This window comes from Melospiza georgiana, chromosome 3, assembly GCF_028018845.1.
Source record: "Melospiza georgiana isolate bMelGeo1 chromosome 3, bMelGeo1.pri, whole genome shotgun sequence".
NCBI lineage: Eukaryota > Metazoa > Chordata > Aves > Passeriformes > Passerellidae > Melospiza > Melospiza georgiana.
The window spans coordinates 111,261,606-111,274,073 of NC_080432.1; the positions used below are offsets into that span (position 1 = coordinate 111,261,606).

Below are 12,468 nucleotides of genomic sequence, written 5' to 3' on the forward strand. Positions count from 1 at the left end.
TATATTAAATAAAATTTCTTTGCGCTTTTTGTTAGCCTTCAGACCAGTTTTGTCCAAATAGAAGTCTTCATTCTTTAACTGGGCACTGGTGAGTTGCCTGTTGTTATGGGGTCCACCATCTCTGATCACTGCAGTGTTCCCCACATCACATCCTGTGCCCCTGTTCTCAAGGTCTCTTGTTATGATACCAGCCCTCTATTTGTATACAGCACTGCATTAGGCTAGTAAATGCAATTGTAGTTATAATTTCTACTTGTTCTTATTTATCTAAACCTATGGTTATTCCATGTAAAGATAAAAAAAATCAAAGCAAATCAGAAGAAAAAAGCTATTGTCACAATTAGGCCAAGTAAAACATCATTGCAAGAAAGTCTGATGACCCTCAGTTCTTGCAAATTTAATGCAAAGGTTATGGTCTATTGCTAGAAAAAGCAGTGTTGTTCTGCAGGGCTATTGGGAAAAAACCCTCAAATGACTTTTAGAATTTGTATTGAATTTGCCATCTTTCCTTCTTCTGGTACCAAACTCTATTTAAAAGATTCCTTGTTCTACTGATGTTTCTTCATTTCAGCAATGTCACATTTCAGCCTCTTTAGAATTGTTTGGTGAATTTTACCTGGATAAGGTTATTTGTGGTTATTTATTTAAGTACACTAGTAAGTTTAATTTCAGGTATAGACATAAGTACACTAATTTATCTGTTTTGTAGCTGGCTGGTATGAACCGCAGAGCTACGCAGTTGTTTTAGCTAATCATGGATTCTAAGCTAACAAATACACAAATGAGAAGTAAGGTATATTCTTTTAGGTTTAGTGTGTTAATGCAATTAAATGTCTCATTCCACCATACACAGACAGTGGAAGTTGGAAGCTGCATAAAAGGAACATAGAGAAATTACATGTGTGTGTATGGATGGAGTTAGAAAATCTAAAGATAAGATGGAAATTAAAAGAGCAAGAACCAAGGAGGACAAGAAAGTGTCCTCTAAATATACTGGTGGTAAAAGAAAATTAAGGAAAATAATTAAAGAATTTATCTTTTAAGAACACATTCTTAGATAAATAATGTATAAGGTCATTTACAAAAATAAACATTGCAGCAGTAGTTAATAAGTAGTCTTGAATCAAATTTTTTCCCTCCTCCTAATGTTGTAAAATTTCTTTATTTTCCCCTTTGTTCCTTGGGCCTGCTGAACCTATTCCTAATAGGAGAATAACATGCTTAATTGTGCACAAAAATCTTGTTTGAGTTCTCTAAGTACTGCATTTCTCAATTACTCAGCCCTTACTCACTATGAAGTGATAATTAGGCATTAAAAGCTAAGTGGATTACTGTGGAGATCTCTCCTGATATCCATTTATCACTTAATCAGACTTTAATACCATAAATTATGCATTTCTCAGCAGTATTCAGATTCCAATAAATTCTATAACAGTTTGAATTTACTAGGTTTTCTTGACCTCATTGTGGCAGGGAAAAGTCATAAAGTTTGCTTAAAGGATACAGCCACTATAGGAATTTCAGATTTATAGCAAAATAATTCTTAAAGCCTGTTGGGTTGCACTAATATTTATTCATAAGGGTTTCTTGGACAAGACAATTCCATCCTCATGAATAAACATGAAAAAAATTGGTCCAAAATACATATTGAGTTGAAGTTTTTTCTCTTTTTTTTTTTTTTGCTCCTGATTTTGCCTTCCAAACCTCATTAAAAAAAACCAAAACAAATGAAACCCCACAATTCCTACGAGATTGCAGCTTCAGAAGCACATCCAGTTGCTTTTGGGATGAAAATATCTATTTATGTGTTAGCATGCCTCTTTGCTGGCCACTATTACAGGAAAAGTGGCTTTGTAAAAGTATTCATCATGATGAAATCTCCCAAGAAATGCAGATACTTTGGGTTACCATTAGAGCCAATATGAACAGAGCAAATGAGAATCTTGTATATGGAAGGTCAGGTTGCCCATAGTTTCCCATGTAATATTACATATTATAATAATAATAAATAGCAAGAAACATCTAATTTCCTATTTTCCTATGTTCTCTATTATTATGTATTATTGAAAACATTTTTAACTCAGTAAACTTTATATTTATAATAAAATATAATCTTGGCTATTAAAATATTGATAGATGTTATCAGTGGATGATTTTTAACTTAGAACTGAAAGGATAGAGTAAATGTTAAAAATCCTTAAAAGCATGCTGGTCAACCTGTATGTAAAAAATGTAAAAACATGAGATTGCACTTGTGGTTTAGCACCTGTTGGCCCAAAATAGAGATTTTTGGCCAACAAATCACAACATATTCCTGTTTGATTTTACAGAAGTCCATGAGAAGCAGTCTTTAGGTCTTGAGACTCCATTCCAGCATAATAAAAGTGAATGAAATTGGCAGAAAATATTGAAGAAGAGACATAGTCATTTCTTACCAAATTTTATCTTATTAAGTTGTGTTTTCCTGATGGCTCTAGCTTTAGATCAAAAAGATAGATATAAAAATTTTAAAACAATTTCGTTATTTGAAGTAACTTTATTCCCTTTTTTGACAAAGGAAGAATTTCAAATAAAATACTAACTTCTGCCTTGAAATTTAACAGGGTAAATTATCTGCTTTAAGAAATTATCCACACTTCTTGTATATTCCTTCCAAACATTTTTCTCCTGTACAGCTCTTCTATGTTTTCTGCTTAAGCCATAAACTAACACTGATTACAAACAAGTTGCTGGTAAAAGCATCAGTAATTTACACTTATTGAAGACTCTGAAGTTTTCCTCTTCAAAATACCTCAAAACTCCTGAACTTCTTCTACTTTTCTCAGCATTACAGATTTTTTTCTCTATTCTTTATTTTTTCTAAATTTGGAAACTGCCCCTGCTCCCCCTCTGCCCCCTCCCCACTCCAAATTCCTGCTGTAAAAATAGTAAATTAAAAAAAATCAAGGAAAGCAACAAAAAGCACACCAATAACAAGGAAGAAAATCAAGAATATATATAGAGAATTCAATAAATTGTTTTCAGTACCCAAAAGAATAAGTGAAAGTGCTTTGTTTTTGTCAAATCTAGTTGTCTTTCAAGACTAATGGTAAACCTGATGGTCTTCTTATTGATTCATATCACATTCCATGAGATCTACATCTCTTCAGTCCATTTTTTTAGAACTGTCCAGTTACAAGTTTAATTATTCTTCCTGCTGAGCTAAAAGCAGTTTTCAGCTAAATGAGCAAGTTGTTCAGTGAATCACACTAAAGGTTACCTCGAATAAATGTGATAAATTTTTCCTAGCCAACACAGAGCTCAGAAAATGCATAGTGAAATGTAAATAATAGGGCATTACCTCAGTTTCAGCTAATTATTTCCAGGGAAAATCTCCCCTCTTCAGCTCTGTATCACCTTCTGGATACATCCTAAATTGTTCCAAATGCTGAAAAAATATTTTTGGTTTGACCTTTTTTGAAACACTGAAATCCATTTTTTATAGGTATAAGTGAAGCAAAAAAAAAAAAAAAAGTGTGAAAACATACTCAAGACCTTCAACCAATATCCCAGAGATCTTACTTCAAGGAAGTTATTCTATCAATATTACTAATATGACTTACAGTGTTTTCTTAAGAAAGTGATATTAATTCCTAATAATTTTAGGACTTTTTTCCTATTTCAGGAGAATTCTGTGAGGTGCAAATCGACAGCTGTGGTTCCAATTCGTGCGAAAATGGAGGAACATGTATTGCCTATGAAGATCATTTTAAATGCACTTGCCCTATAGGTGAGTCATTGATAATTTTTTCTAACAAAACAAATAAAATGTCATCCAAATATTTATGTTAAGAAGTAGCAACATAAAAATAGCACTGTATGTCAACAAATGCAGTGAACATTTTTATGAAGAAAAGCACTTTTTCTCTTTGTTCACAAAATAAAACTGCCAAATAACTCTAGTAGAGTGGTGTTAACTGCTAACACCCTGAACAGACATAATGTCAATATTCTGAATGAACTGTGATTAAACATTCTCTTTGTGGTGCAGGTTTTGAAGGTGAAAGATGTGAACTCGATATTGATGCCTGCTTATTCAACAATAGAAGCTGTGCCCCAGGAGCAGTGTGTATGGATAAATCTCATGGATTTAATTACACATGTTTATCACCATGTATTGGAAACACAGAGGTAGGATAAAGTGATCTATTCCCCCCAGCAACTTTTGGAAAATCAAACAACTTATTCTAATAGCAGTGAGCTGATGAAGCATCATTTTGCACTGGTTTCCTAAACACAGTACCCACTCTTGAAATATTCTCATGCTAATTTTTATTTTCCTGTGTCACATATGCATGTAAAAGTGTGTGATCTGACTAGTCTGGTCACCGTCCAACAAACCATGCAATGTCTGAGCTCTGCCTTTCTTGTTTTTTATGTTTTGTCACTGATGTCTCCTTCTGTCCCCTATTTGCTGCTGCTGTATTCTGCAACTTGAAAACTTTAGGCAAAATCTTTTTGCAATCTTTCACGTGTATAAAAGTTACCAGATAGAGGGCTGATGGTACAGCAATGCACAGAAAGAATGATAGAAGTTTCATTTCCATTACAAACAAAAATAACAAATTACATTCAACAAAAAAAAGGCAAGACTAATTATACTTCAATGGGAGATGAAAAGGCTATTAGAAAAATCTAAATTTACCTTGCAAGCTACTCTTCAATGTTCACAACATATGGAAATGAAAACTACTTTTACACTTTCAAAGTTTTGTAGAAGAAATGTATTTGTTGTATCCTTTTTGCAATCCCTTACGACCTTTTAAATTGCATTTGGGAAGGATTCATTCATATTAGGGTGGGCTATGAGATTTTGGTATAGGTTAAACTAAAATACTGCTGCACTTTTTATTATGATAGCTATTTTAAAAGCTCTGTGTATAATGCTATTTAGCCTTCCAAACCAGTACACAAACATGATAATGGGTGTTTTACAGGCTTTAGCAATTCTTTTATTGAAATATATGCACCATAAAAATATACTATGATTAGTAGACAACATATTTACAAAGAACAATCAAAATTTATGTCACCTTCAAGTCCATGAGTGGACACTGATTAGTGAACATGAAATATAGCACTGAAAAACTCACTGGCTCAAAGGTTTATACTTAAATTGTTCAGCATCTGGTAAATGTTAACATTTTTATGATTTAAAGTGTCATACTGAGTGCAAATATATTGGCAGGTACATGGCATAGCATCATAATGGTGCAATCATCATTATGGCCAGTCAGCATGGAAGTGATGGTGTGCCAAGGATGCTGACAGGAGCTAGTGAAACATTTTACTGTAATATTCACTTAAAATCCCTGACATATTTAATTTATTCATACAAAGATTATAATAAATGTCATATGGGGAAAAAAGTAATTATATATATACATATGGATATATATGTATCAATATACACTCACTGTATGAGACGCTTGATTTGCATGTAATGTGAATATTTAGTAGATTTTCTAATGGGAAAAAGAAGAGAAAACAAAATAATCGATTTATATACTTGAGTTTACTTCTTTTCTTAGTTTACACATCATTAAAATGATATCATTTCCTTCTTGGAAAAAACAAAAGGCTGTATTCAAACAAATATTTTAGTGCATTTCTGAAATAGTGTGAACAATAATTTAAAATTAAAAATTATTATTAATCAATAAATTTCATAATTCAGTATTTAATTCTTAATTTATTTGTTTTGGATAGAAAATAAGTATACACTTTTTCATCCTTTCATTTATTTACATTTTCAGTGGTATCTCTGTTATGCTGAACTGCTTTACCTCTGTATTCAGAAAAATAGATTGAAAAAAATGCTACTATTTGTAATATTTTCTTATTGAACAGAAAATAGATGTAATTAATTGGGGTCTTCTATCTCTGTATAAATATATAATGATATTAATGCATTAGGGTTTGGTTTTGTCTTTCCCAGCCCAACAAGTAGTGCACTACAGTTGTGTTTAATTTATTTTTTTTCAAACAAATATCCAAAAAAATTGAGGTGAACAGATTAAGAGGGGATATCTTCCTGTAAAGTTGAAAATCGAATCTTTGTAATTAGGATAATGCCTGCTTGTTCTGGTTCAAGAGTTATGAAAGAACTCTAAATAAATAGAAAATTTTTTCATCTTTAAATTAGTGACTTCCAACAGGACCAAATTTAGCCATTTTGTCTTATAACACCTTTTCTTCTGTAATATACTCAGGTAGACATGAAAAGGAATTAAAAAAATCTCTTTTTCCATTGGAATACTCAATGCATGCTACGAATTGTAGTGTTTTTATTAACAGGATCTCATAGAGAATTGATAAGACCACTCACAATAACAAATAATCGTAGTGCAACATGCTAGGCCTAAGTAACAGAATCACGGAACCGTAAAACAGCCCAGGAAGGAAGGAATCTCATAAGACCATCTAGTCCAACATTTCATGGAAAATAAAGCCGTGGTTAGATTATAAATCACATTTTGAAAACCTCCGGTGATGGAGGCACCGCATCCCTGAACAGTTTTGCATACCTGTTTACTTACACAGGAATGTCTGCCTGTGACCCAAACAATCACAAGTGAAGAGGTGTCCTCAGAGGTTCTGGGCCCCTCGCTTCAATAAAAATATTGACGTGTTGGAGGGTGTCCAGAAAAAAGCAACAAAGCTGGTGAAGGGTGTGAAATGTAAGTCTTATGTGGGGCAGCTGAGGGAGGTGAGGCTGTTTAGGCTGGAGAAAGAGTCTCAGGGGAGACCTTCTCACTCTTTACAACTAGGTGGAAGGAGGCTGTGGCCAGGTGGGGGTCAGCCTCTTCTCCCAGGAAACCAGGGACAGGACAAGAGGACACAGCCTCAAGCTGTGCCAGAGGAGGTTAAGGTCGGATGCCAGGAAGAATTTCTCCACAGAAAGGGCTGTTAAACTCTGGGCTCCACCAGCTCCCTCTGCCCAGGGATGTGGTGGAGCCACCGTCCCTGGAGGTGCTCAAGGAGCAAGCAGATGTGAGATTGATGTTACAGTTTAGCTGACATGGCGGTGTTTGATCAAGGGTCGGATTCAATGATCCTGAATGTTTTTTTCAGACTTAATTCTATGATTCTATGTGTGATTATTTTAAGTGGGTACAGCTGGATCTTAAGAATTTTATTGTTTCCCTTTAAACACTTATTTTTCAAGATTCTGTCAACAATCTTAACAAATCATCGTTTTCTTTAGCTCTTACTATGAAAAATTCTAAAGTGCAGCCATAAATTATGGAGACTGCAAGATGTTGACCAGTATTATTGTTTTTTAAAAGGAAATAAGGAATAGGAATTAAAAACTACTTTACAATTATATTTCATTCTCTTTTCAGTTTTAAGATGTAAACAGACTTGCTTAGCAGACATCAGCTTGGTTTGTCAAAAATAATTCCCATATGAGTTAGGAACTAAACCAAATGTGAAAGTTCCTCTCAGAGTCTGTTTACAGCTTTATAATACTGAAATTTATGGAGCTCCATTTGCATATTTTACTGGAAAATTTTCTCTTTTTATGAGCCATGATCCCATGTTCCATTTGCAGTCAAGACCATAGTTCCAACTTTTTCAATGGAAGTACCTATGTGCTCAGTATATTTTTAGTATTTAGAAGAGCTGCCACTTCCATGTTTGTTCTGGTCCTTATAAGCAATTTTACAAAGTTTCCTCATCTGTAAAAGTAAGGCAGTTTCTGTTTTTAATATTTTTAAGACAAACATTTTATCTACTTGCCTAGTGTACCATCAGTCTAGGAAAGAATATAGGTCAGATTAAATAAAATTGCACATCTGGAAAAATTTGAATACTCAGGGACAATTGACTTTACAATAATGACACCTGAAGACTATAGTAAAATTGTATGCTTGGGGGAAAATACACATATGTGTGCGGTCATTTATCTATGTAAACTTCAGTTTCTTTCCAAGTGAAGAGAATTCCATGGAATTTAAGATGAAAGAGGGGTTGGAAAGAATGATTGCTGCCTTATTTTGAGCATTTGACAATTCGTGATACTTAGAGAGGAGACAGACATGTAGTTATATCTCTCAATTCCTGCAAAGGAAAGATAGGAGAAGAACAAAATGCTCTAAGGTCTAATTATATTTTCTTGCTGAAATAAAGTCTGTTGGTTGATTTTGGAAGAAAGGGATTCTTACATTTTATCACAACTACATAAAAAGGCAGATTTGTGTTAAAGTACTTGCCATAGACAGAAGGATGATGGTCAGACTGACAAGAATAGACCTCTTTATGGTCTGTTAAAATATAAGATTTGTATTTAAATACATTCCATAGCTTTCATTTCAATTTAAATCTTTAGATTACACTAACACCTCAAAGGGTAGCACCTTTCTTCACAGTATAAAGTATCAAAATTAATAAGAATAAATTAAACGTAACGTGGCAATATTGAAATATTTGTCTTAGTTGCCTAAGGTTTTCTGGATGATTTTCTTGAGTATGAGCTTATTTGAGCTTTGAGAAAATAGTAAGCATCAGGATAAAATCCAGCAAAAACATAAACACAAAAGTAAGAAAACACATAAAAATAATAAAAAAATAACAATTCCCATACCATAGAAGGAGTTTACATTGAGTGCATTACATTGAATTGCATTTTCCTTCAATATGTTGTTATAATGAATAAGTATCCCAAGGTAAATCTAAAATTCAGTACAGAGAGCATAACAAAAATCTCTTCATTTTAAGGTCAATTTAAAACTTAATCAAAGACAAATGAATATTAAAATATTTCTGCCAAGGACTGTTATTATTACAAATCTTAATGACATTTTAAAGAGATTCAGACTCAATCAAACTGAAGTACTAGTGCATTAAGTCATATTCTAGACACCATTTTCTTTAAAAACCAATTGATTAGAAGGAGGGGTATTAATTGCTTTGGAATGAATATGTAGTTATCTGTCTTCATACTGGCAAAATTTTCATGGAAATGAAAATGGAACCTAAAAAATAAAATGAGGAAAAGAGCATTAATTCAAACTTATAATTTTCTGTAATTTTTGAAGAATACAGGAAATACTGGTTTAGTAAGTAATATTAGCAATTAAAAGCAAAAAGGAAAAAAGCTGTTCCAGTCTAAATTTATCAACTTTCAGTATCTGCAAACTGAAAATAAAGCAGCTCCTGATTTTCCCACGGTATAGATGTAATTTATAAACATATAAAGAATCAAGGATAGATTGAATCAGCATTATAATTAAAATGAAAGAAAAAAATCAGTATTTTCCTGATAGGCATATATTAAGCTAAATTTTACAATATAGGAACAATTGTTCTACTCTTTCAGTGAAAAAAAAAAAAAAACAAACAGTGTAGTTCAATATTGTCCCTCCTAAAACAAGCACATTTTAAGGGCAGTTGTAAAAATGTTATTGTTAAATTAAAACACAAACGCATTTTGCCGACTAAATAATAAATTGTTATATCGATTTAATAACATTCACTTTTTTAGGTTCTTGGAGATGTATCTTTTTAATATCACAACATAAAAAGATTAAATAACCACATTTATTACCAATGGCTTATTCCATTATACTCTTTGGGAAAAAATCCAGTAGGTAAAGAAAAAACCCTTTATATATGTGGTGGGTTGGCCCAGGCTAGATGCCAGGTGCCCATTGAAGCCATTCCATCAGTGCCCTCTGCAACTGGACAGGGGAGAGAAAATTGATTATAAGTTGAGATAAGGGCAAGGACAGATCACATAATGTTTACTATCACATGCAGAAGAGATTTCACTTATGGAAAGTAGTTGAATTTATTACTAACAAAATCAGAGCAGGATAATTAGAAGTAAAACAAAAACACCTTCCACCCTTCCGTTGTCCTTTCTGGGTTTACTGTTATTCCCATTTTTTACCTCCTCTTCCCTACAGCTGTGCAGGGATATGAGGAATGGGAGCTATGGTCAGTTTATCACATGTCAGTTTTGTCACTGTTTCCTCCTCAGGGAGAGGAGTCCTTCCCCTTCCATAGTAGGTTCTTTCCCATGGGAGACAGTCCTCCACAAACTTTTCCAGTGTGAGCCCTTCACAAAGGCTGATCTGTTACAGTGTGGGTCTCTTCCACAGGATCAGTCCTTCAAGAACAGGCTGCTCCACCATGTGTCTCCCATAGGGTCACAACCTTCTTTTGGGCACCTACCTGCTCTGGTGTGGGGCTCCTCCAAGGGCTGCAGGTGGATCTCTGCATCCCCATGTCCTCCCTGGGCTGCAGGGGCACAGCTGCCTCTCCAGGGGCTGCAGGGGAATCTCAGCTCTGGCACCTGCACCACCTCCTGCCCCTCCTGCTCTGACCTTGGTGTCTGCAGAGCTGTTCCTCTCATGTATTTTCTCTCTGCTCTTCTTGGGCTGCACTTCTGTGAAATAAGTGTTTTCCTTCTTTATTGGAAAAAGGCTCCCAGTATTACCAGTTACTCCCAGTATTACTGTGCCTGGGCCAGTCTGACCCTCGCTGCCGGGCCAAAGGCAGCAACTGCGGTGTATCACCCCAGAGATACCTTGGCTTGCTGGTGATTGCAGCTGGGCACTGAACAAGTCCAGGCTTGTTAGGAACCCCGTTTACCTCAGGAGGAATGGCTTCAGGCGATAGTGAAGAGAAAAAGGAGAGGATTCTGCTGGAGGGTTTAATGTCCAGAGGTTTATTCCATGGTTACAGAGGTATGAACGTGAGCAACTGCTCCAACAGAATCCCGGCTGCATGGTCTGATCACCTTTTTAAGCTCAGGGACAGGGGGAGGGGAGGTACAGGTGAGCCACCAACCAGGTGAGAGGGGCAGGGTCTCAGGGGAAGATGGCACCCAGACAGGCCAATGACCCCTGGGCCTGAGGGGCATCCTTTGAACTTGACCAACCACACGACGCCTTGCTGGAATGTTCAGCCTGATTGACAGGACTCACTCAGCATGGGGGCAAGGGGGAAGGGAGAGAGGTATAGGCACACCTGGGGAAATGACCTGGAAGGCCAAAATGGGACATTACAGCACACCACAACACTTCTTCTTAAATCTTTTACCTCAAGGCTCTACCACTGTCACTGAGGGGCTTGGCCTTGGCCAGCAGTGTGTCCATCCTGGAGCTGGCTGGCATCTGTCAGGCATGGGAGCAACTTCTGGCAGCTTTTCAGAGAAAGCAGCTCAATAGCACTCCCTCCACTACCACAACCTGACCATGCAAACCCAACACAGCATATTTGTAATTCTTGTCTTCAGGTATGTGCAAATGGAGGTAGTTGCTTCTATAATGAAGAAAATCAGAGCTCTCACTGTATCTGTGCCCTTGGATGGACTGGAAACACATGCCTTGAAAATATTAATGACTGTGAGATAAACCAGTGCCAACATGGAGCCACATGTGAAGATGGAATTAATAAATACAGGTACTAATATGTTGCTATCTGTGCAAGCCTTCATAAATTGTTTTATGCCATATGAAGATACTTTGACTTTCAGAAAGAGTTACAAAGGGTGTTGTTAGTGCACTAATATAATTTTCATGTCAAAAATGTCATGGAATACAAATTTTCATAAAGGATGTGCATTCAGTAAAACTGTGTATTCTGAAGTGTTGTATGAAGGAATCACAAATATTCCTCTTTGCTGGTCAAAGAAGTTAAACCAGCTATGCAGAATCTCACATAAACAAATAATCTAATATTTTAAGTGGCAAACACTTTTTGAGCCTTGGATCTGTCACAAAATGTTATACAAAAATTTAAATGTTTATTTATTATCATTTCAGTTATTAAAAGAAACATAAATTATGTGTTCTCCTTAGTGAACTGTAACATGCTGTAATTATTTAAAATGAGATTTTATAGAATATGGTGAAAAAATAAATGGGAAAGGTTTTCTTCAATAAACAGAATTCAACTGTCTTACTTGAATTATTTATATTTCCTCTACAAAATCCAGAATAAATAAAACTTCTCCATAATATCTGTAAATGTATCTTGAAAGACATTATTCTATGCTGTGCCATGCCCTATTTAGAAGCACTGTGATCAGTATGCTTTAATGTTTCTACTTAGAAAAGATTGCAATTGTGCACAAGGTAAAAATAGAAGCAATTAAAGATGTCTTCAATTTCAGTTCTGTTTTCAAAGTATCTTCTGTAAAATTAACTGAAATCACCAAACAGACACACAAATGTTGAAAAATTATTGATTCTCAGTATCTCAGGGTTAAAGGAGTATTTTGTCAAAGAATCCCCACAAAGTACACATCCTTCCTTTTTCCACTTTGCAGTCAACTCTTGTATCAAATTACTGGACCATATATTGCACCTTCTTTAACTTAAATCTGTGGCTTTCTTTTCTTTATCAGGAAAATAATTCTGATAGAAGTACAAAGCTATGTTTACATTACAAAATCCACTAGCATTTACTGAGAAATTA

At 35.0% G+C, this 12,468-nt stretch overlaps 1 protein-coding gene across 1 annotated transcript in view; it reads left to right on the forward strand.

Moving 5' to 3' along the window:
- EYS (eyes shut homolog) overlaps window positions 1-12,468 on the forward strand; it is a 701,217-nt gene that overhangs the window by 78,146 nt on the left and 610,603 nt on the right. Inside the window, exons 7-9 of the mRNA XM_058021581.1 lie at window positions 3,665-3,769; window positions 4,031-4,170; window positions 11,285-11,451. Coding sequence (XP_057877564.1) covers window positions 3,665-3,769; window positions 4,031-4,170; window positions 11,285-11,451 — 412 coding nt within the window. The remainder of the gene's footprint in view (window positions 1-3,664; window positions 3,770-4,030; window positions 4,171-11,284; window positions 11,452-12,468) is intronic.